This window comes from Misgurnus anguillicaudatus, chromosome 17 (genome assembly GCF_027580225.2).
Source record: "Misgurnus anguillicaudatus chromosome 17, ASM2758022v2, whole genome shotgun sequence".
NCBI classification, from domain to species: Eukaryota; Metazoa; Chordata; class Actinopteri; order Cypriniformes; family Cobitidae; genus Misgurnus; species Misgurnus anguillicaudatus.
Window position 1 is genome coordinate 19,102,036 of NC_073353.2, and position 24,548 is coordinate 19,126,583.

The 24,548-nt window shown below is 38.1% G+C and overlaps 1 protein-coding gene across 1 annotated transcript; it reads left to right on the forward strand.

Moving 5' to 3' along the window:
* Positions 1-3,872: 3,872 nt before the first annotated feature.
* rev1 (REV1 DNA directed polymerase) lies at positions 3,873-23,886 on the forward strand. Its single transcript, XM_073855097.1, has 22 exons — positions 3,873-4,188; positions 6,077-6,143; positions 8,487-8,616; positions 8,919-9,090; positions 9,171-9,440; positions 12,729-13,387; positions 13,469-13,573; positions 13,691-13,807; positions 13,922-14,057; positions 14,162-14,290; positions 17,579-17,733; positions 17,822-17,941; positions 18,126-18,346; positions 18,459-18,631; positions 18,863-19,104; positions 19,203-19,396; positions 19,479-19,712; positions 19,785-19,884; positions 20,903-21,096; positions 21,254-21,404; positions 21,535-21,637; positions 22,666-23,886. Exons 2-22 carry the CDS (start codon positions 6,087-6,089, stop codon positions 22,775-22,777), a joined length of 3,774 nt encoding a protein of 1,257 aa, XP_073711198.1. The 5' UTR covers positions 3,873-4,188; positions 6,077-6,086; the 3' UTR covers positions 22,778-23,886.
* The last annotated feature ends 662 nt before the right edge of the window (positions 23,887-24,548 follow it).

The window sequence follows — 24,548 nt, forward strand, 5'->3', positions numbered from 1 at the left end:
CTTGTGCCGAGAACAGAGCTACACCAATCACAGATTATTATTACACAGATATGAATACAACGTACTCAAGTTCATGGCTGTACTCTTAAAGGGTTCTCCTTCAGCTCGTTCCCGGCTCTGGCTGTTATGCTTCGAAATGACAATGAGTTTAAGATAAAGGAGGAAGGAATTTGGCAGAGAAAATGGGACAACATTGGGCTTGCCTGCGTGCACCTTTAACGCGGAATAAGAAATCTTTTATCTAATCGCATACTTAGGCTCAGCACTGGCACGCATAAACAGACACCCTCCGTTTCCCCTTCCAAACCAGTTTGGCTGTTGTTGATCCTCGGTTCTTCTCTTTCTTCGGCTGGGAGATGCTATGTGTCTAATTCCACGTTGTTATTGATGCTGGCTGCTCCCCTCGATAAGAGCAGGCGGAAAAATCAATCACTCCCATTAGACGCTGAGAGAGTGACAAGAGGGCAAACCCTGGCAAGGGCCCTCACACACCCCCTCATTGCATTTGCCTCCCTGTGCCTCTCTTTGCTCTTTTACTGTATCATGCATTTATATTTTCCCTGTTTCTCTACTTCTGCCTAACTCTCATTTGTTTACCCTTTATAGTCTTTCACATTGTTAATATGGACAGATCAGGTTTCTATGTGTCTATGCGTATTATGTGTGTGCCAGTTTATGATTTCTTTTTATAAATGTAAAGTAATAATATTTATATTATAAATGCATTCTCTGCAAAACTGTTTTTGTAGGCTATGTGTGTGTGTGTGTGGGGGGGGGGCACAGGTGTCATTATATTTTACAGTAGGCCTACCTCATGAATAAGAGACAGATTCTCACCTGATGGAATTTCTGCACAATTTGATCAATCAAGACAAAGGTTAATAACGTTAAAGTTCTCCATTCACCCAAAACTCTGGCTTCTGTTGGTAAGAGAGGGTCGTGATCGGTGCCATAATTACATGGTCACCAACACTGCTGAAAGTTTAGAGCTGTTCAGCTGCCGTCCACGGTGAGTGGACTTATTTCCATTTCATTATAGGGAACATCGCCAATAAGCTATTTACAGGAAACAAAGACCTGAATCTGGATGCACTTTTAAGTGTTGCAATGTTTGTTCTTTAATGCAGATAATTGTTGTCCAATAAACTGAATTTGAAATGTAATTTTACATTTTAAAAGCATAAGACAATTGATTTCAAATCTCAAAACCTTTTTTTTTTTTAGCAGGCACAGTATTTACTGAAGTATAACCAGCAGATTTTCTCTGCAGAGGAAGTAACGACATTCTAAACGTTCCAAGAAAATCACGAATTGATCCGTAAAGACACACCTGAAGTCAATAATGACCGAGAGAAATGGGACAAAAGAATAAAAGAACGAAACTGTGATTCATCAAAACAATTTTGGCAAATAAATAACGGAGCAATCTTCGAGCTAATGGAGCCCTTTCACAGACGAATAACTCAGCACATACACTCCATTAACTAAACTCAATACGAAGATCATTATTATCTGATAGACATACAAAAGAAGCACCCTATAGTCAACCCTTTCAGTCCACATGGCGATTAATTACTTTAATTCACCCTAATGGTAAATAACAATATATGTGAAAGTATGACCTGGAGAGGCAGCCTCACAACAATGCATCATCTCTAAATTGTCTCTATGGTCATCTATGATGGATCATCTCATCCGCATTCACTTGCTGTAAGTTAAAATTATTTTCCCATTAGTCCCAGTCTGCTTTCAAATTTTATTCTGTAAAGTGTACCACTTTCAGTAACATAACTCTTCTGATTTATTTGCGAGCCCACCACAGCACAGGGTTTGTTTGCATGTGGAAAGTGGCCACATGTATTTGACAGGAGCAGCATGTGTTATAAACTTGACTTGTGGGTCAGCATCTGACTCCCTTAGCCCAACTCAATTTCTCTCCTCATAATTTCAACACTCTCCCTGACCCCAATCTATAGAAATACAGTGAAAGGAGTTAAAATTCTTGGCAACCATTTCTCTTCCTTATTCTGTTTCCATCTTCGTTTCCTGATCTTCAGCTCGGGGGTAAATCCTGCTTAGCATTGCCAGTCAGTGGTTTCTCATGATCTTGTCTTTGCTTTTCTATTTTGCACATGAAATCCCTTTCCTGGCACTCAACTCTTAAAAGAGTAAATGTATTCTAAGAAGCTCTGTCATGGAAGTATTGCTTGCCTCTCATTCACAATATCACCTTTGCATGAATCCAAGGTATCTAATCATCTCTGAAATACAAAGAAAATCCTTTACATTTAAGTGTACAAGTTTTGCAAAACGCAAATGACAAATGGAACACAATTTATGTGTGTGTATGAAGAGATGCTTTTATATTTCAATGCATAATAACTATTCTTTATTTATTTTACTTGTATGTATTCAAGTTAGTTTATGCATATAGTATAGGTGTAGTTTTTGTTCAAATAAAATATAATAAAAATATTTAATAATTACACAAGGACCTTCAATCTCGATCATATCAGTCTTTACAACTGAAAAGCGATTGGAGTCAGACACACGATATTACACAAGCTATAGAACAATACTGCCATCTATTGGAAACATTTGGAATCGGTTTGCAACTTTAGTTGGTGAACAGTGTTATATTTTTTAAACATGCTTTCAGATATATTCCTGGAGGGTATTAAAAGCATATAACTCTGCTACAATATGTCCATTCTGTCTAAATTGTGTTAAAATTATGTTTTGTAAAAGTTACGGTATGTATAATAACGGTATGTGGAGCAGGAGCAGTCAAATGTAAACTTTAAAATAAAATGTATAAGATTAACCTTTTTTTTAAAGAAAGAGTAAAAATATTGCAGTGCATGTAAACTTATAACACAATTCACGTAATTTACCCCCTTTCTCAATACATCAAAATATCAATTATAATATATGATTGTTAAGAAAATGAATAAACAGAATACCTAAATATTTATTTAAGAAAGCATATAAACCAGTAAACAAACTATTTTAAAAAATCGTCATGTACTGGATGTACTTAAAGAGGGTAGATTAGTTTAGAATAAGTCACGTCACTATGACGTGTGTCTTGGCCAAATTGTAGGAAATATCATAACGCAAATGTCATAAAATTATGTACTGTATGATTGATTTACAGATCCAACTTCAGTTGGAATTTGTTTTATGGACGTAAAATGATATAACAAAATATTATATAATAATAAAAATAAATAAACTGTTTACATTAACATCAGTAATAAACACCAATCGGGTAATAAAGCTAACCGCGACAGAACATGGCCATTTTTACATATTTGGTAAAATCTCTCTAATATTCCGATACAAAACACGATAAGAAATGGGCAATGCTAAATCTCTCTAAAGATTGAGACAGTCGCTCTGCGCAGGCTGTCTGCGCATCCCAGGTTATCGCGGGACATGTACAGTATGGACAGATTACATAAAGGCAAACCGTAGATTCGGCGTATCCTCACCATAAATGCATAATCGGCGAATAACTGGCCTTTGAGCAGGAAAAACATCCTCACATACCTTAAAACATGTACTGTCGATAACAACTGTATCGTGCAGTAAATTCAACACAACGCAGCCTTTTCTGCAGCAGGAAACGAATGTACAAATCCTACTATGGAAAAGGCTTAGTTCTTAGTCGCTCGAGCCAGGCATTTGCTAATGGAAAATTACCAGACAACGCCGGTCTTTCCTACTTAATACACACGAGCCATGCTTTCGCCATGGGAAACGTACAAAGCAACTTCTTGATGCCGTGATTATTATTCACAAGCTTAACTCTGCGCTGCGTCAAGTGTAGTTCAGATAATCAACCGCTAGAGGGCGCTGTGAGATAGAGGCGGCGGCATCGCTGTCACTGCGTGACCCCGGCAGGCAGAGAGGAGGAGGAGGAGGAGGAGGGTCTGACGCGGAAAACAAGCAGAAAATTTGGCAGAGAGCAAGCGGCCAGTGGTGAAGAGATATGAGTGAAGGGTAAAGGGCTGAACGGTGCAGTTACGGGGGCATGTCGATATGGAAAGAGCCCGATATGCACGACGTCTCTGTTAGTAAGCTTTCAAAATTGACGCAAAAGGGGAGGAGGACGCAACGCCAGAGCGGAAACAAAGGCGCTTTGGTTTGAACGAAACACATCTGCAAAGATTTGGGGGATTATTGGTGAGCAGCAATGCCAGTTTTCAAATGTTCCATTTCAAAAACAAACCGCAGATCACGCGCAAGGTGTTTTGGTGTTCAGTATCGAACTCGTCGATTTGGCTGTGTTGCACTTAAACAATGTTGCAGGTTTATGTCCAAAATGTCAGTCGCCTTATTAGTCTCATCTTTGTCAGATCACTGCTCCCATGATATGTGCCCCACTTTTCCGGACTGGACTTTTGTTGTCCAAAATTGTTGCACTGCAAGAGCATGCACATGGCGAATCATGTCCTGGCTTGCACGCTCGTAGCGGCCGACGTGTGCATTAACTAACGTTGGCTAAAAATGATATGTTTACGATAAATGTGGTTTATCATGTTGAAAGTTTCCCTTTTCATCTGTCAGATTAAAAGTCTCCAGGGCACGCATGTAACGTTAATATACATTTAATCATTTTTTTGAGTTCACTTCATTGCTGTTGTCTTCTGGTTTACTTAGCAACTGTTTATCATCAGTTATTATTGGATGCTCTGTGCTAGACTGTTATATGTGGCAGTGCATTGGTTAAATACGTTTGTCAGGCAGCTGTCTTTATGAGGAACATCTTATGTCAGTTTTGTATTATGTATTTGTTTGTTTTATTCAGTGTTGGCTGAGCAGATGCTACAGAACGATTTGTGGCCCATTTGGTTCATTTTTGACTATTAAAATACTTCCTACATTTAATGTGTAGTAAGCTGGTTGTAGGTTGATTCCCTCTACAGGAAAGTAAACATTGCTCTATTAATTAACTGGCCCATCATTGGCTCAGCCTAGTTGGAGACAGATTAGAAATATTGTGTTGTGTGTGTGTGTGAGATTTTGTGCAATGAAGCAGGAAAGGGTTAACTTGTTCTCAAATATCTATTTTCCTAATTAAAACAAGTTGTCACTCAACGGCTGGTCGTAGCACTTGTATTTAACCTGCTACTACAGTGTATAAACAGATGCAAGTGTGAGGAAGAGAACATTTATGTGTAGGGATGCAAAGCTTGAGAATATTCCAAGTTGGAAACTTAACCTCCTAAAACCTGAGCTTTGGTTTGTCTTTTTTTTAGATTTCTTCCAGCTATTTTGGAGTTAAGATGAACCAATAAATAAAATAACCAAATATTTTCTTTGAACATGAAGCAGTGTAATTGTCCACATTTGTGTACAACAGGTTCCAGTTACACAGAATTAAGTATTATGGTACAAACAAAAAAATGTGATGTCCACATATGTGGACACACCAGGTCTTAGGAGGTTAAGGAATTAAAGGGACACTTCACCCATTTGCATTAAGCTTTGTATAGTTAGAACTAGTGGTGTAACGGTTCGTAGTTACACCACGGATCACATCCCACGGTTCGGCTCACATGCGATTTGTGGATTAATATAAATAGGGAAAGTTTATCATTTGTAAGTGTTTCAAAGGTTTGCAAATGTGAACATTCAAGTGATTTTAAACAGTTTAACTGCAAAAAGGCGCTAAAGTGAGCAGTTTACTTTACGCACAAACGCACGTGCGGTTGAATGTGTAAAGTCCAGCTCGAGTCAGACGCATCATCCTTCAAAGATCAGAACTCTTGATGTGTAAACTACAGAGAGTTGCGCTACTCTCTCTCATACTGTAGTGTATTAAAATACAGTTGGCTAATAGAGCAATGAAAAACAACGTAACGTTTTTATGTGGGACGACTGTTATGCTGCGCCGTTTGTAATAATTCATAAATTTTTAGGTATTGTAAACAAACTGGATCACATACAGCCATTAGCTTCCCCGACATCTGACTTATCTTCATCCGTGTTCCACAATTCCTATATATTCCCATGTAATTTCCATTAAAAGTTTCCAAAGTCCCAGAATTTTGACTGAATTGTTTTTCAGGTCCCTCAGTATGAGTCGAGATGGATGGAGAAAGAAAGCCAGCGATGAGGATGGATGGGGAGGAAGGGTAAGAGCCTCTTAATTATTTTTTAATGCAGAATCTAAAAATACCACTTGACAAGCATCACATAAGTTTGGCTTTAGTGTAGGCCTGCAGGATATTGGGAGGACATTATTTGGCATATAACGGACATATTTTGTGTAAATTATGATATGAGAAATTCTGGATGAAAATCGTACACCTTACACTTAAAGGTAGGGTATCTAATTTTGATAAATGCTAACGGTAGCCGACTAGCAATGAAATCACGATCCCACCCTCCATTCAAATCGCCATCCAAAGTCACGCCTCTTTCAAAACACATGAACACACACAGATCAGACCGTCACAGCTCATGTCTCATTCACCAGTTAGAAATCTTTGCAGTACAAAGTAAAAACCATAACCAAAATAACCAACATATAAACAACTGGTCTTTCGTTTTGTGGCTCCTGTGCAGGTTGTCAATTCAACAGCAAAGTTTGCCGTTCTCCCTCTGTGTACACACGGGAGGTGAGCGCACGTGAATGCGCGGATGACGTATGGTGTCTGCGTGAACAGGCTGCGCAGTGGCATTCAAATTACACTTACGGATGAGGGACAAAGATCTATGATTGGTTGAACATTTTTTGGTCCTACGCCTTTCACAGATGACATAAATTTCTACAAATACATATAAACAACTTAACATAGTGATTGCTTTCAGAATCTGAGGAGACTTTTAACCAGCATAACTAAAAATGTTTCTGGAGCAAATCAGATACGCTGCCTTTAAAAATGTGTAAGGATATTTTTGTCGTATCAGATGCCTGAGAGTCTCATGTCCTATTCGATTACACAATAATTAGTTGACAAGAATGTGCTATTAATAAAAATAAAGTGTACGACATAACTGTGTCCAATAAGAAATATTGGCAATAAAATGACCTGTTTAAAGTTTATTTTGTTGTACCTATTATCATATTTGTGAACGCACTGCTTGTGTTTGTGTTAAAGTCTAGACTGATTTTCATTTGTATTACACCAGTAAGTAATCCTCAATTGTCCTCACTTGCGGCTGGCACAGGTGCTCTGTCATCTGCCTTTCTGCCATAAGCGTAGTAAACAAGGGCTTCAGTGTCCTTGTATTCCTCAGGTACATTAACAGAACTGCTACCAGCATAGGTAATCTCCTTATCGGTTTCAATGTGTGTGTGTGTATATATATATATACATACACACATTGTATAAGTCCTCCTAGGACTTTTTTTTACTTCCCCGGCTAAAAATCCGGGGTTTTTTTCTCCTAGGGGGTTTTTCAACCCGGGGAGGCAGCCTTCTTGGGCTTAACTTCTATACGTCACATTAGTAATACGTTCGCTTATAATGTTGATTTAAAGCCGCACCAAATTTAGCTGCTTGTGCTATCGTGTATTATGTTGTGCTATCTGTCGATTTTCTGTGCTTTTCACTGCATCTATTATGTAAAGCTGCTTGATACAATTACCAAATTGTGAAAAGCGCTATATAAATAAAATTTAATTGAATTGAAAAAAAAATAGGCAACTTCAAGGTTCATCAGTCACTGTTTACTGTACAATCACCTAAGCATTTTCCCACCAATTTGTGTATTTAGAGGAATAAGTTACCCAAAAATAAATGTTCCCTTATTATAACCTCATGCCATCCTAGATGTATGTGACTTGACTTTCTATCTTTAGTTAAATAGAAATAATTTTATACTAAAATTTATATTATGTGAGGGTGAGTACATTTTTATATAATTTAAATTTTATGGTGAACTATTTCTTTAGTAGGTTTTAGGTTGTGATTTGCTTTGTTACAGTCCCCTGATTGTATATGTTTTGCCATTACATGTATAGTATGTCAATCATTTTTTTACTGGATTTGCAGATTATTAAAACACAAAACAGCTGTTGAGTTCGGGTCTTTTGTGTTGGCAAATTTCAGGCTGTATTAATTAAGTTCAGGGTGATTTCCTGTCAGTACAGGTGAAGCGAGTATTGGTGCAATTGCGTCCGTTTATTGGTTCAGGCTCAATTCCTGAATCCCAGCGTTGCATCCGTTGCCATGGAGACAGAGAGTCGCCGTGCCAGCACGGCAGACTTGCACCTCCAGTCTCACTGAATGTCTGAGGCGTAATCAAACGTTTGTCAGCCAGACGCTACACATTTTTCTTTGTGTGCATGTGTTGTGTGTATCTATAGTCTCATTTTTTTTTAGAGTTAAATTTGCTATATTAAGTGAATGTACAGCATTTGCTCTCTGCTTGGTCTCACGATTTGCTGTCTCTTTGCTTATATTGTCTTTGTTTAATGCATAGTTTTTTTATCTCATTGCTTGAGGTTTTTGATTTTTTTGGATGTTTAGGGTGGTTACATGGCTGCAAAAATATCAAAGCTTGAGGATCAGTTTCAAAAGGACGCCCCCAAAGAGAAGCAGAAGGATGGAAAGTCTTCCTTTATCTTCAGTGGCGTGGCCATCTACGTTAATGGCTACACAGATCAGACTTTTCCCATCATGTCCTCTTTATCACATACATGTGATGTGGGTTATTTACAGTGTGAAAACTCTTATATATAAAAAAATATATATTATTAGTGGTCGCATGTAATCTTAATTAAAAACATGGAATGCATGATCTAATTTATTATTGGAAATTACAAAATATCTAACATTCTAAGCAATAATTTGGGACATTGAATATAAACACTTTTTTTCATATTTTCCATTTAAAGCACATTAGATAAAACCACATCAGGTGCATTTTATGAATCTTGTACAGTATATGTTCTCTCTGTGCAGATCCCAGCCCAAATGAGCTGCGCAGGCTGATGATGCTGCATGGTGGCCAGTTCCATCTCTATTACTCTCGCTCCAAAACAACACACATCATTGCCACCAACCTGCCAAACAACAAAATACAGGAGCTCAGAGGAGAGAAAGTAGTGCGACCAGACTGGATTACAGACAGGTTCATGTCTTTGAGTGTTTATACAAATGCACAACAAGAGCACTATGAGACTTATTACAATAATTTTACTGTTTTTGCAGTATTAAGGCAGGCCATCAGCTTTCTTACATTCAGTATCAGCTGTACCCAAAGCAGAAAGGCTTGAACTTTTCCAGCGTACATAAGCGAGAAGGGCAGGATCCACCGTCTAACCGTGACCCAGCCAAGCCCAGTCTGAGCCTCGTCCAACCAGACGGCATCCAGCCTGAGCTGAGACACACTCATTCTCATTCAGCAGTCCTTAAATCCTCTCACACTAACCACGCATCTAACTTCACTGAGCAAACCAATCACCAGCTGGGTGTCAAACTGTGAGTATGCTTTATAATTCGTGTCTGCAACCTTAAGCACACGTACAGTCATTGACAGAGACAAATAATAAGGAAGTCAAATCACATTTGCATTAAGATCAGTGATAACTCTTAATCCTTCATAGTCATGTATCCGATCATATTTTATTATAGGCTCAATGGGAAGCAACACAGCATGTGGAGAACTAGTAATCGCACAAACACATGGATCTGCTTTGATCAATTTAGTGGATCTATTTGCAGATTTAGTCTAGTGGTGCAGTTAGGTGCGCCATTACATTCATGGGCATGGCAATGTTGAATTATGCACTTCTGGGTGCTTTTTAGATGCTTTTTCTCTCCATACAATAGTTATATTATAAATACTGATCTTATTCCAATATAGATGTTATAAATATTATGTTGTGTGTTGTGGCCATTAAAGGGATAGTTCGGCCAAAAATGATATTAAACCCATAATTTACTCACCCTGAAGCCATCAGAGATGCATATATCAATCATTTTTCAGACAAACACATTTTCAGTTATTTTAGAAAATGTTTTAGATCTTTCAGTTAATCAAATGTAAAGTTATGGGGTCCATGTCTTTCAAGTACAAAAAAATGTGCATCCATCCTTCACAAAATAAATCCAAATGGCTCCACGATGATAAACAAAGGCCTTCTAAGGGTAATCCATGCCGTTTTGTTGTAGACATATCCACATTTTAAACTTAATAAACGAAAATAACTAGCTTCCAGTAACGCTGCCATCTTAGTCGCGTCTGCATTCAATATGAGAGCGTACGCAGTTTACAGAGGTTTCTCTGCTGCTGCTTTGTGCCCCCGGCACCCCGCCCTCCGAATTTGTCATACGTCACTAAGAAAAGTGCGTACACTACGCTAATACCGGTACTCTCTCCTGAATACAGATGAGTCTAAGATGGCGTCGCTACCGGAAGCTAGTTATTTTCGTTTATAAAGTTTTAAATATTGATATTTCTACAACAATACCGCATGGATTACCCTCAGAAGACCTTTGTTTATCATCCTGGAGCCGTTTGGATTTCTTTGGGGAAGGATAAATGCACATTTTTTGGACTTGACTGTTTAGCAGCTGGAAGATACAAGACATTTTCTAAAATAACTGAAAATGTGTTAGTCAGAAAAATGATGTACATAAGCATCTCAGACGCTTCGGGTTGAGTAAATCATGGGTTTAATATCATTTTTGGCCGAACTATCCTTTTAAAGGGGTCATGACGTGTTTTTTATTATTTTATTATGTTCCTTGAAGTGCACTTATATTATTACTAAACATATAAATAAGTAAGTAATTGATGACTATTTTCATCCTGTTCTTCTGATTTGTGTGTTGTTATAATATTTATGTTTTGTTTTAATTTAATTTGTGTATTATGAAAGACAGACGGTAATTGTAAACGTATATAGGATGTGGTAATGATTTGAGGGGGCAATGGAAGCAAAGTGTCCCGCCCCTTACATTGCGCAGTGATCCTTGAAATCACATTTTTTAGGTCTTATATGGGGAATGGGACAAAGTAGGAGATAAAAAGCGATTTAGATATTGTAAATAGGTTTTCCATTGGGTTAAATGAAGTGTGATATTGCGTCAGTGTCATGCAAGCCGCTACAACACACACATATACAGAGTGCTAGCACAGTGCGGATTGTATGTGCTGAAAACAATGTGGAGGAGATCAAACATCACATATGGTTAGACACCACTGCATACACATAAACATACATTGCATGTCACTTTTATCATGGTTTTTATTCTGTAATAACAGTTTATATTATATCTAGATTGGGACTCTATTAGAATTAGGGCTGTCAAAAGATTAATCGCGATTAATCGCATACAAAATAAAAGTTTGTTTTTGCATAACATATATGTATGCACTGTGTGTAATTATTTTGTATATATAAATACACACACATGCATATATGTATTTAAGAAACATTTACATGTATATACAAATGTATTTAGATTTTAATATATTTTATATTATAAATAACTAAAAATATATATATATAAAACAACATTTTTCTTAAATGTTTTTATATATAGATGATAATTAAACACAATACACACATAAATGGGTAATTCTCACGAAAACTTGGTTTTAAAAATGTCAAGCATGAAAATGTAAAATTTGCTTAAATTTACTTTTTTTCCCACCAGACATTGAAAAACAAAGTCTGGAGTAAATAGGAACATTAATTTAAAAACTTTTACTTATCATTTAACACTTTTTGTAACATAATATAAAAAATTGTCCTAAAAAATCTCATTACCGCAACACTGACATATTTTCAAAATGACATGACAAACCTGAAAGAACATAATTTGGAGATTCTGCACATGCATTTAAAATCAAAGTATTATGCTTCTATTAATTAAATTAACATTTAATAAGCATCTGTTGCGGTAATGATAATCAAAATGTCGTGTAAGGATTCTGACAAGACAATATTTCAAATTAACTGTAAAAAAATGATCTTACCTGGTAGCCATCTTGAAGTAACTGGTCCATGTGCTTGGTCACTCAAAATTAAACTTTATTAAAATTCTGTATGTGTGCTTAAACTGTTTTCAAAAAGTGTTGCGGAGGATGAGAACATCAGGCATGGACACATCATTTTCCTAATTTTTCTTTATTATTATTATACATGAATATTCAGTAAATATTTTTTCTGTCATCTAAAGTAGTCTTGCAAAAGATCCATTTTTTTCTTAATATTTTTTTGTTAAATTGATTAAATTAAAACATAACTCATGTTAAAAAACAGACGGACACATTGCTGTAATGAGAATTTCAGCAGAAAATGAGATAAAATTTACAATTATAAATTCTTATGTTGAAATCACACATTGTGCAAGGTAGAACACAGTATTGTGTTAATTCTGATGCTTTTTAATGTTACTATATTACACATTTTAAAGCTAAAATCATTAGTGCCGTGGTGTTTCAATGGTTTCGTGAGAATCACCCAAATATATTATGCAAACACAAACTTTTATTTTGTATGCGATTAATCGCGATTTAATCTTTTGACAGCCCAGAATTTATTTATTAAGCTGTCAAATGCGGCTTTGCTGAACTGTACCATAAATGAAATGCTATTGGTTATTTAAAAATAAAAGAGGAGGGTTTACTTGATAGTTCTGCACTGACTTCCTGTTTTACTTAAAATGACATCACCACTTTAGTGAGCCTTGGAACGTTATCTTTATTTATTCATTTCTTGAATTATTTTTAATTACATACTTCTTTTTGCATCGCAGAAATGGCTCGTATAGCATCATCTCTGAAGATGCAGGGGGCCATAAAATCAATGGGATCCACGATGAAGATGATGATAACGCCTGCGCCCCTTTGCCAAGAAGCTCGAGAGACCCATTGTTGACCAATGGTTACGTCCATCCTGTGAATGGTGCCTTAAAGCCTCAAAACTTAGCAGAACATCTTCCTCAGGTTGACGCACAGTCCCATCGCCCTCACGTCCCACACAGTGAAAGAGAGCAGCAGTCTAATCGCTCTTCTGCTGGTTCAGAAGCAGGTTCCCATCAGACGCCCTCAATATCTACAGCCGCTCCTGTTACTCATAATATGCAAAATGAGCTCCAACTAAAACCAACATGCAATCCAGGAACTTCAGCTGACCCTGTAAAGGGTCATCAGACCAGCAAAGTTCGACTAAATGGGAGCTACAATACGACCTCTAACGCCACCCTTTCAGACTCCAGTAAGCAGGCTGTTCATGGAGCAGAAGCTGGACTAATATCAGAGTTTTTTTCTCACTCGAGACTGCATCATATTTCTACATGGCGGAATGAGTTCTCAGAGTTTGTGAATACCTTGCAGAGGAGGCGGCGAGCAGCAGGAGGCGTTGTTTTCTCGGGAAAGGAGAAATTGAAGAAGCTCAAAGCTAATTGCAGTTCAGGTAGTATGCTTGTGCATTGTGTGTTGTTGAAGATTATGGTTATGATCTCTTAAGTGTCCTAATGCCATTTTGAATACTCAGGTTCCTCAATGCCTGCTCCTCAAGTGCGTCAGTCCTGTATCTTGCATGTGGATATGGACTGCTTCTTTGTGTCCGTTGGGCTCAGGCACAGACCAGATCTCACAGGTATGTTTCAACACTGAACAAAGCCTACATGCCTGCAGTTTGAAGCAGTTGCTGTAGTTCGTTTCTTATCTAATTGTTGAATATTTAAGCTTTACCGATGGTCTATGTGGTCTCCAGGGAAACCGGTTGCGGTTACGAGTAATCGTGGTCCAGGCCGTGTTGCACAGAGACCTGGTGCCGACCCTCAGCTTGAGTTTCAGTACTACCAGAATAAACAGAATCAGTATAGGGCAGGTGAGTCCAGAGCTTAAATGAAAAGTATTGGTTGAAATCCAGTATTATTTTATTACAAATTGCCTATGAGATGCAGTTTGAAATTACTAAGGATTATAACTTTCACACACTCAGAAAAAACGGATGGTGATTTTGAATTGACCCCATCTCCGGAGTCTGAAGAGACTCAGACACGGAAGAGCAACGGAGTGAATTTAGACCAGACTGCACTGTCTATGGCAGAGATCGCCTCTTGCAGTTATGAGGCCAGGTATGTATTGTAACCTAACTGTCTACCTTTTCCATCGAGAGTCTACACATGTCCAGCTGAAATTACTGGCCTAACAGTGACACTTATGTTTCTTTCTCTAACAGGAAGGCCGGTGTGCGAAACGGCATGTTTTTTGGCCGTGCTAAGCAGCTGTGCCCTGATCTGGAAGCTGTGCCATATGACTTCCAGGCGTATAAAGAGGTGGCACTGACCATGTATGAGACTCTGGCCAGGTACTGATAGAGCTGACATTTGTTTCCCATTAGGGTGCACTTAGGGGCTGTTTACACTTGGTAGTAAGATGTGTTTTCATCGATCAGATCACAAGTGGACGAGAGAGACATATCACGTTTACACCTGGTATTTAAATCCATCTCTTTTGTCCTGAATACTGTGAGGGGGTGGTCTGTGGAGACTGTGGGCGGGTCCCTCTCCTGTCATTTAAACACGAGCGGGAGTAATGATGAGTTTATATAGACTAGAGATCTTCACGGGTCCCCTAATGGCGCTTTTCCATTGCATAGTACCCCACGGTTTGGTTTAGTTTGGGTCGGGTCAGCTTACTTTTGGGAGCTTTTCCATTTCGTACCACCTCGGTTGGGGTTCCAAGCGACCCGAGCTGATACCAAACGTGACGCGAAAACACTGTAGATCACTGATTGGTCTGAGAGAATCGTCACTACCAGCGTCATTGCTATAATGCAAAAGATTAGCTTTACCTTTAGTGCTAGCTTGCGCTGTCTCGAGCAAACATGTTGTCATCTGTGCTCTGCTTTAAGTTCCCAAACTCCATTTTAGCGATGAAAAACATCCACAGGTTGACAATCAGGAACACCATACCAGTTTTTTCCAAACTTGCAGTTTGTAACGGAACATTCTAAACACAACAGAAACTGTCACGTGAGACAGAGGTAACGTTAGTGATAAACACGATGTGCAAACATCTATTTGTGGTTGCCAATTTTAATTTTGTGGCGGACTGAGAAATAAATAAATGTATGGGAATGTACAAGGACGCTCTCACTTGTATGATGTCACAGCAGGCAGTGCAAATATAACGACACGCCTATAATTCCTCCCACTGCGAAGTGATACCAAACTCGATGGAAAAGCTAACCACGCCAAAGCGAGATGAGCTGACCCGACCCAAACTAAACTAAACCGTGGGGTACTATGCAATGGAAAAGCGCCATTAGATCCGAAAACCCGAGGTCCGACCCGAAACCCACATGTGCCTAGGACATGTGCCCATAATAGCGGCATCGAGTCTCGGGTAATTTAAAATGAATGTGTTTTTTCTGAAAGGACCCGAGAAAACCCGAACTCTCTCGCGTGTGTGCGTCAATATCCTTTTCAAACCTTTTCAAATCTGTTTGCCAAGAGTGCTTGCGGCATTGTGTAGCTGGCGGTAGGTTAATTTTCGTTAAGACGACATGTCAGTCAATTTTAAATGTACATTTTAGCGGTTACCTTGATATCGTCATCAGATAACAAAGTGAAACAAATAGAGCAGCTCGCCAAATTGGTTGCGAGGCCACAAGAGTTTCTTTCTGTCTGACTGCTGCGTGTGGGCCTGCAGAATGCACACACGTCAGTGCCGTTTACATTCAGGTCCAGTCGGGTTAAAAAAAATTGCCACTAGTTCGGGTCGGACTCGGGTCTAATTTTCTCGGGTTAGGTCTTTCTTTTAAAAAAATTATTTATGCCTGTCGGGTTCAGGTATAAAGTGATTCGGGTCATTTTGGGTCGGGTACATTTCTTTGGACCTGAGAAGACCTCTAATATGGACGCAGACTAATATTATGCCAGAGTCCACTGCTTGTATTGTAAGTAAACATGCTGCACAGTGTTTTGTACATGTAAATGTAAGAGCTTTCTCTTATATTTCAGTGCAATTGATGAAATAAGATTGCACAACTTTCACACGCTTGCAAAATGAAACTAATGAAAGTACCTCAGACTACATAAATTGGCGGAGAGACGGCGGTCTCGTGTGGCTGGTGGAACACATTCAACCACATGCGTGTTTACACTACAAAAGCAATCCGATCGAAAGGGTTTTCGACTACCTCTGAATGTGGTCGAAAGTCGACAGTTCAAAACGTTTTAAAGCAACACTATGTAATTTTTTTACCTTTAAATTAGGGATGCTCCGATCAGGATTTTTGCAGGCCGATACCGATCACTGATTTGTTGTGTTCGTGATCGGCCGATACCGATTTTTCAAGCTGATATGCAAGCTCTTTGATGACTGTAACTGTTAACAGTTTTTCTAGATAAAGTAATAACACAGATGTTCCCTTTGTTATATTACTTGCAGTAATTAGGTATATATTGTTTTAATAGAGAATCAAATAAATTAGCACAATAAATATTTCTTCTGCAAAGAGAAATTTAATATGCCTTTAAAAAGTCTTATGTCTGTTAAAAGTGATGAAAATAAAACACTTCACAGTCTAAACTGTATGAATTAAACATACACACATTCGTATGAAGTATAACAGTTCTTTAGTGAAGAGCAGAAAGTGATTTTATTGAGAGATGAATTAGGTTACTGTAGCTTTAAGACGTTTAAGAGATCACTCCGTTCACGTGCACTGATGACTGAGGCTTCTTCGTGTGCACGCGCCGGATGTACGCGGACGAGAGCAGCTGTGAGGAAAATGAAAGTTTAAACGCTCAAAACTTTAAAACGCATGCAAATAATAAACTTTTGGCCTGGGGATGCAATTATCCGCGATAGATGTGTGTTGTATACGCTGTTTGATGGGGATGTGAAGACGCGTCACGCTGTTGATCAGATCATGTCCTCATAGAAAATACACTTATCTCTGCAAAGGCAAAGACAGAAATCCAAATCTGCATGTCGCACATGAGTGATGGGTTATAAAAATGCTTGCATTGCATAAAAATGGTCTCTAACTGCAGCCGCATTCAGGAGCCCTATGTTGACAAAAGTAAACAGAAAGATCGGTTTAGGAGATCGGCAAATTTAGCGAGGACTGATCGAGTAATTTAATGACGTTATCGGCCAATACCGATCTGCGGCCGATCGATCGGAGCATCCCTACTTTAAATAATGTCTTTAAAATTATTTCAGTGATAGAACAACTTTTAACTGGACAAATTGTACTGTTGCTGCAACCTGAGCAGCCTCCTAGCTGCTACAAGCACACTCTGAAAGTGGTGGTGGAGGGTAGGAAACACAGCCCCGCCCCTCTCCCTGCCTGCAGAAGAGTGTCTGATACCACTGTTGGCTTTTCAACCACATGGGGGAGCTGTAAGTCATTTTTACATGGAAACTACATAGGGTTGCTTTAAAAACCATTTACAGCTGGCATTAACGTTGTCCACTTGTGATCCGATCGATGAAAACGCATGTTAATGCCAAGAGTAAACAGCCTCTTATATTAGGCACAGTTGCCTTAAACTATGCCCGAGTACTTGCTATTTTTCTTCAACTCCTAACACCCAACAAATAAATTTAACACTTTCTTTCTTTCTTATTGCTTGTTTCGTAGCTACACTCATAACATTGAGGCGTTGAGTTGTGATGAGGCACTGGTGGATGCCACGTCTCTTTTGGTTGAGCTGGGAGTCACCTGTGATGATCTGGCTGAAGCCATCCGTGCAGACGTTAAGGAAAAGACGGGATGTTCAGCCTCAGTTGGAATGGGTGTGTGAGATTTGCCTTTATAAATGGAGGCTTCACAAGTACGTCTACATGCCAATGCTCACAAATCATTTTGGTTTTGCCTTATCAGGTTCCAACATCCTGCTAGCTCGAATGGCGACCCGTAAAGCCAAGCCAAACGGACAGTACTTCCTCAGGTCAAAGGAGGTGGATGATTTTATTCGTGATCAACCCGTGTCCAGTTTACCTGGTAAGAATGATGTATTCTGCATATTTGTTTTACACTTAATAATGCTGATTTTGTGTGAAATCCATCAATCTTTACATCAATATACAATTAATGACTTTAGCAAGGTTTTTATAAGCAGGGTGTCAAATCGTATACGTGGTCATGTTTATATAAAAGTGACATGTTTGGCTCTGTTTGGCTGCAGGTGTTGGTCGCTCAATGAGCTCCAAGCTGGCTACCCTGGGAGTAAGCACGTGTGGAGACCTGCAGCAGTTGTCCATGTCTCAACTACAGAGGGAGTTTGGGCCACGGACAGGTCAGACTCTCTTTCGCTTTTGCAGAGGACTGGATGACAGGCCTGTGCGCAGCGAAAAGGAGAGAAAGTCTGTGTCAGCGGAGATGAATTACAACATTCGGTTCACACAGGTTTTGAAGTATACGAGTTACAACAAGCATTTTTTATCGTCCTGTAATTGTCATCATTCTGAATCTGTTGTCTTCTCTCATTAGCTGCCTGTTATTTCTAATGCTGTTTTAGGTTGAAGAGGCAGAGTCTTTCCTTACTAACTTATCTACAGAGGTGCAGAAGAGGTTGGAGGGAGCTGGTCTTCGGGGTCGTCGGGTTACTCTGAAGGTCATGATGCGGAAAGCCGGTGCTCCGGTTGAGCCGGCCAAATATGGTGGTCATGGTATCTGTGACAACTTTGCCAGGTGAAAGACATTTTCATTCATTGTCACACTGTAGACCTATCAAATAGCTGCATAAAGTATTATGACTCAACTTGTATACTTAAATGTTCTGTATGAATTCAATATTTGGCTTGATGGCTATCAATAGCCCCCCTTACTGATAAAAATGCTGATGTGTCAAATACTTATTTCCTCCCTGTATGTGTTATTCTGATATATTTTTAAGAGACATCCATTACTGTTACTCTTCAGGTCTGTTTTACTAGCTCAGCCTACAGACAGTGGCCGAGTGATAGCTACAGAGGCCATTAAGCTTTTTCATGCAATGAAGTTGGACGTGAAGGATATGAGGGGAGTCGGACTGCAAGTTCAGCAGTTGGAGGGTTCACACGCAGACACATCGGGACAAGGGGCATCTAGTGGTCGCTCTATTAAAGACCTGCTGCTGGCCAGAAAGTCAATACACAGACAGAGTAAAGACCCTTTAGCACAAGGTGGATTGCATTTGGGATATAAAAACCTTTTGGTGTGCAAAAATATATCCTCTGGCTGTCAATCAAAAAAAAAATTGTTTGTGTCTTTTGTGTTTTAGGTGGATTAACCAGCACTTCCTCATCTAGAGCTTTATCGTCCAATCAAGAGAGAGTTTTCCCTCCCTCATCACCACCCTCCACCGTCCCAGATCCAATACCTGGGACGAGTAAAGGAGAATTTTCCAATCCACAAACACCCAACCATGTCAGGACATGCTTAAATCTTAGTATTGAGGTGCCATCTCCATCTCAGGTTAGAAGATCCGCTTGCTTGAATGCAGCTCTGAGTTAACAATAAACAAACAAATAACAGATGTGTTCACATTTTGTTTTAGGTGGACCAGTCTGTATTAGAAGCTTTACCTGCAGAGTTAAGGAAACAGGTGGAGGAGTCCTGGAGCCACAGAGAGGAACGGCCCAGCACGTCATCCCATCTTTCAACCCCACCTCGATCCACCTCATCTGCACCTCCAGCACCAATGCTTGGCACCCTTGTACTACAGCTCCCAAACCAACCAGGACAACCATGTACAACTGGCATTGTACTGGAGCTCCCTGATTTCTCCCAGGTATGTTTTATTTTCCATTTAGTAAAACATCTGCGTTTTAGATGTTCAGCATTTTATCTGTACTTTTCACAGGTGGATCCAGATGTTTTTGCAGCTCTTCCCAAAGAACTGCAGGAGGAGCTGTGCTCCGCTTATAGAAACAAAGGAAATGCTCAAGCTCAAGGTGTTGTTGGTCAGAATAAGTTTTTCATCTGCTACTACCACCACACAACATGGGTGATTCTCACGAAAACTTGGTTTTAAAAATGTCAAGCATGAAAATGTAAAAATTGCTTAAATTTACTTTTTTTCCCACCAGACATTGAAAAAACAAAGTCTCGAGTAAATGGGAACATTAATTTAAAAACTTTTACTTATCATTTAACACTTTTTGTAACATAATTTAAAAAATTAGTCCTAAAAAATCTCATTACCGCAACAGTCAGAAAACATCAACACTGACATATTTTCAAAATGACATGACAAACCTGAAAAAAACATAATTTGGAGATTCTGCACATGCATTTAAAATCACAGTATTATGCTTCTATTAATTAAATTAACATTTAATAAGCATCTGTTGCGGTAATGATAATCAAAATGTCGTGTAAGCATTCTGACAAGACAATATTTCAAATTAACTGTAAAAAAATGATCTTACCTGGTAGCCATCTTGAAGTAACTGGTCCATGTGCTTGGTCACTCAAAATCAAACTTTATTAAAATTCTGTATGTGTGCTTAAACTGTTCTCAAAAAGTGTTGCGGAGGATGAGAACATCAGGCATGGACACATCATTTTCCTAATTTTTCTTCATTATTATTATACATGAATATTCAGTAAATATTTTTCTGTCATATAAAGTATTCAAGCAAAACATCCATTTATTTTTTTTCTTAATATTTTTGTGTTAATGCGATTAAATTACAACATAACGCATGTTCAAACACAGCCGGACACATTGCGGTAATGAGAATTTCAGCAGAAAATGAGATAAAATGTACAATTATAAATTCTTATGTTGAAATCACACATTGTGCAAGTAGAACACAGTATTGTGTTAATTCTGATGCTTTTTAATGTTACTATATTACACATTTTAAAGCTAAAATCATTAGTGCCGTGGTGTTTCAATGGTTTCGTGAGAATCACCCACATATGTCACACTAACTGAATTAGTGACTTCATTCCTTTTTCTCACACTTTCTGTAGTTGAACAGAAAAACGCATTTCCTCAACTAAAACAACCGGCAGTAGGAAAAATTAAGCGGCGCTACAAAAGAAGAAATGCAAGTCCTGCCAAAAAGGGCCCCAGTCCACTAAAAAAACTGTTACAAACTGGAAGCAGTCCCGCCAAATCCAGCCCTTCCAAAATTGTTCCTCTGCCAATCAAACAAGGCCTCAAAGTAAGCTTATTTTTATTGTTGTTGATAAAGAACTTGTTATTATTTTGTTACATTTTTATATATCTATCAAAAATGAATTAGTTTGAAATTTAACTGTTATTGAATTGTTATTGATGCAGATAAAGTCTCATTCATTCAAAATGTTTCTACTTGGTAGACTGAAAATGTTCGGTGCGCATCCTCTCCAAGCACAGATGCTTCAGAGAAGTTGTCTAAATTTAATTCTCGCCCACTTCCGACCCTAGCTGGAGCTTATGAGTTCAGTGACATCAGAACTTTGCTTCATGAATGGGTCACCACTATCTCAGGTAAGGAACAGGAGGGTTGAGCAGTGTTGGGTGTAACTCATTACTTTAATTTCATTACTTTGAACAATAAGAGTACATGTTATTTTATACGGGATACGTGGTATAAATGTATGGTGCTAAAACCTCTTAGACCCAATGGAGGAGGACATTCTGCAGGTGGTGAAGTACTGCACAGAACTTGTAGAAGCTAAAGACTTGGAGAAACTCTACCTTGTTATTAAATACATGAAGAGGTATGGCTTTGACTTGACTTTTATCTGATTTTACACATTTGTTACTTTTTTAAAGGGTTTATTACATACAGGTGTATGTGAAGTATAGTTGGATGTGCAAAAAGTGATTAGCATTTTGTTTTACGATAAAAAAGGCTTCTTTGCCTTTAAATGCAGGAAATACTCCTTGTATTTTTTACAAAATTATTTTATTTCATTCTAATGAATATTAAACTATGTCCTCCATAGAGACAGAGTGCAGTTATGCTAATTTGAAAACCACGCCCACCAGGGGGAAAACAATCCAACTGTCTCCATTGACTTTGTGTTGCGAGGGGCCGCCTCCTTGTCATTTCTGGCTTATAACAAAAACGGAGTGATGCCTAGAAGCTGCTGTGTGACAATGTGTGCTGCTAACGGGCCGGAGAACCCAGAAATACATTTTTATAAGCTGTTGAGCCGTAAAACCCAGCCTTTAAGGAGAAAAGGTGGATCGTGACTATGTTTCCCTCTAGTGGGCGCAGTTCTACTAATAGTAGTACTATGAAAAGTTGCATGTTTTCCACTTTTGTGTCTGTAAACGCTCGTTTTTTGGGGTCGACAGCGAGCTTATAAAAACTTATTTCTGCGTTTTTTGGCTTGTTAGCTGTAAAACCTGTCACACAGCAGCTTCTAGGCATTATTCTGTTTTTTTTGTTATAGCTTAAGCCAGAAATGAAAAGGAGGCAGCCTCTCGCAATACAAAGTCAATGGAGAAGGATGGATTGTTTTCCCCCCGGTGGGTGTGGTTTTCGGGTTATGACATGTTGCGCTCTGTCTCTGTTTAATAAAATTAGTCTTTGAAATGAGATACCCCAAACAAGATGTGTTGATCCACAGAGATCGAAAATTACAACAAAGTTAATTTTACTGCTGCATCAATTTCCCTTACCAAGAGGACATGGCACATCTTACCTCACTTTTACCTACATTATAAACTAAAACAAAAAATAGCTAAGTCTATTTAATTAAAGCATTACTTATGTCATTATTTTACCTATTTATTTCAGACTTATGCAGCAGTCCTCTGAGTCATTGTGGAGCATGTCCTTTGACTTCATCCTTGACAATGTGCAGGTAGTGGTACAGCAAACCTATGGTAGCACTTTGAAGATCACATAGGAGGACCGTCCTAACCTCAGTCACTGTGACATCAGCCCAGTCCTGCCATCTTAATGTATGAAAGAGAGGAGAACACTGTTTGAATCTGTCAATCGTTGTAGCATCGCTGCTTGTAAAATCATGGGTTTAAAGCTCTGGGAGAACACAGAGGACATCTGAGGATCAAATGATCAAACCAATAATGATTCTGTATGATTGTGAACAGATGAGCGTACCGGCTTCATTCAGTAGTAACTGAACACTGAGATTTTCTCTCATTATGATGTCAACATTTTAGGGAATTCCGATAGGGGAAGGTTTTTGAATGTTTTCAATGCACTGACTTTACAAAGATTTTGAAAGAGATTTGTCAAAGCGAGCGTATTTACTTTCTGTTTGCTATTTGAATTTTTCTTCTCATCTTTTTGACTTTTTTCTTCCTTTTGCACTTCAGAACTTGAACGTCTGGCTTCAGATATATTTAACAGACTTTGTAGCAAAGCAGATTGGAGTGGCATGTTACTTGCCCGTTATAGATCAGTCCAAAATGTTTATAGTACTATTAGGAAAAGCAGCATCTTTTATTCAAGCAGATTTTAGCGTGTGGATACTAACATTTATATAAAAGCTAACATTTATGTTTTTCTTACATTATAAAGACTCCCTTACATTTATCGTTTGTTTGTTTGTTTGTTTGTATGTATGAAAGAGCTGAAAGAAAGATTGATATTTATGAAGAAAAAGATTAAACATTGGCTAGGGGTTACTAAACTGGGTTTTAACTTCTCTTGTATACCTCTTCAACATTTTAAGTGTGAGAATAACATGCTGGAAGAAATGATCATTGTGGATACAGATTGAGGTAAATAGTAATAAACCATTTGGATTTATGTTTCAGCTGAATGTATTTTGCTGTTATTTTAATTTCATACTGTCTTGGTTTTAAACAGCTGCTTTTGAGGCAAAGATCTGTTATTATCTTACATTGTATGACGTTACAGAGAGGAATTCCTGGAAATCCATATATGGTCAAAAATCTGTCATAACAGAATGACCTGTGCCTGAAGACCTGAAGCTGTGACATCATTTGTATGTTTTCTAAATTTGCAAATAAATTTGGATAAGTGATATTTTTGGCCTTTGTTTGTTTGATGTATTTCAGTCACATTCGATGAGCAGGAAATTTAAAACTTGACTACCTAACAGTTGTTTTTAATGAAAAATGTGTAACTACACAGTAGGCGACTGTCCTTGTCTATGGAACAACACTAAAGGAATTATGGTCTGTATAACAGTACAATAATCCGAGAGAAATATCAATTTGTGAAATCATTTTTGCGATTTACTTTTGTCTATACATAAAATCATCATAAAATCAATGAGGTCTTGGCTGTGAGAATATATATATAACCTTATCTTTAATGCAATGTTGGCTGACTAAGGCCATGTTAAAGTTGAGTATAATTTGAAATCAATTATTAAAAATCAAGCTTTAATGCTCTAATCTCATATTTACATTTTGAGACTTAAGCCTGGATTTTACAGACTGAGTCACATTTATTTATTTGTGCAAATTAACGGACTGAACAAAAAAAAACATTTATTTTTAGATTTGTAAAATATTGTTAGATTTGTAAAATATTTTAAACATTAAAAACTATCGATTTAAGATCAAAAAAATTAATGTACAAAATTCATTACAAAATAGCTGCGATGTTTTGTATGTTTACTGTATTTATACTGTATGTTTAATATTACAAAATACTGTCTTGGAAACGATGATTGTTTCAAC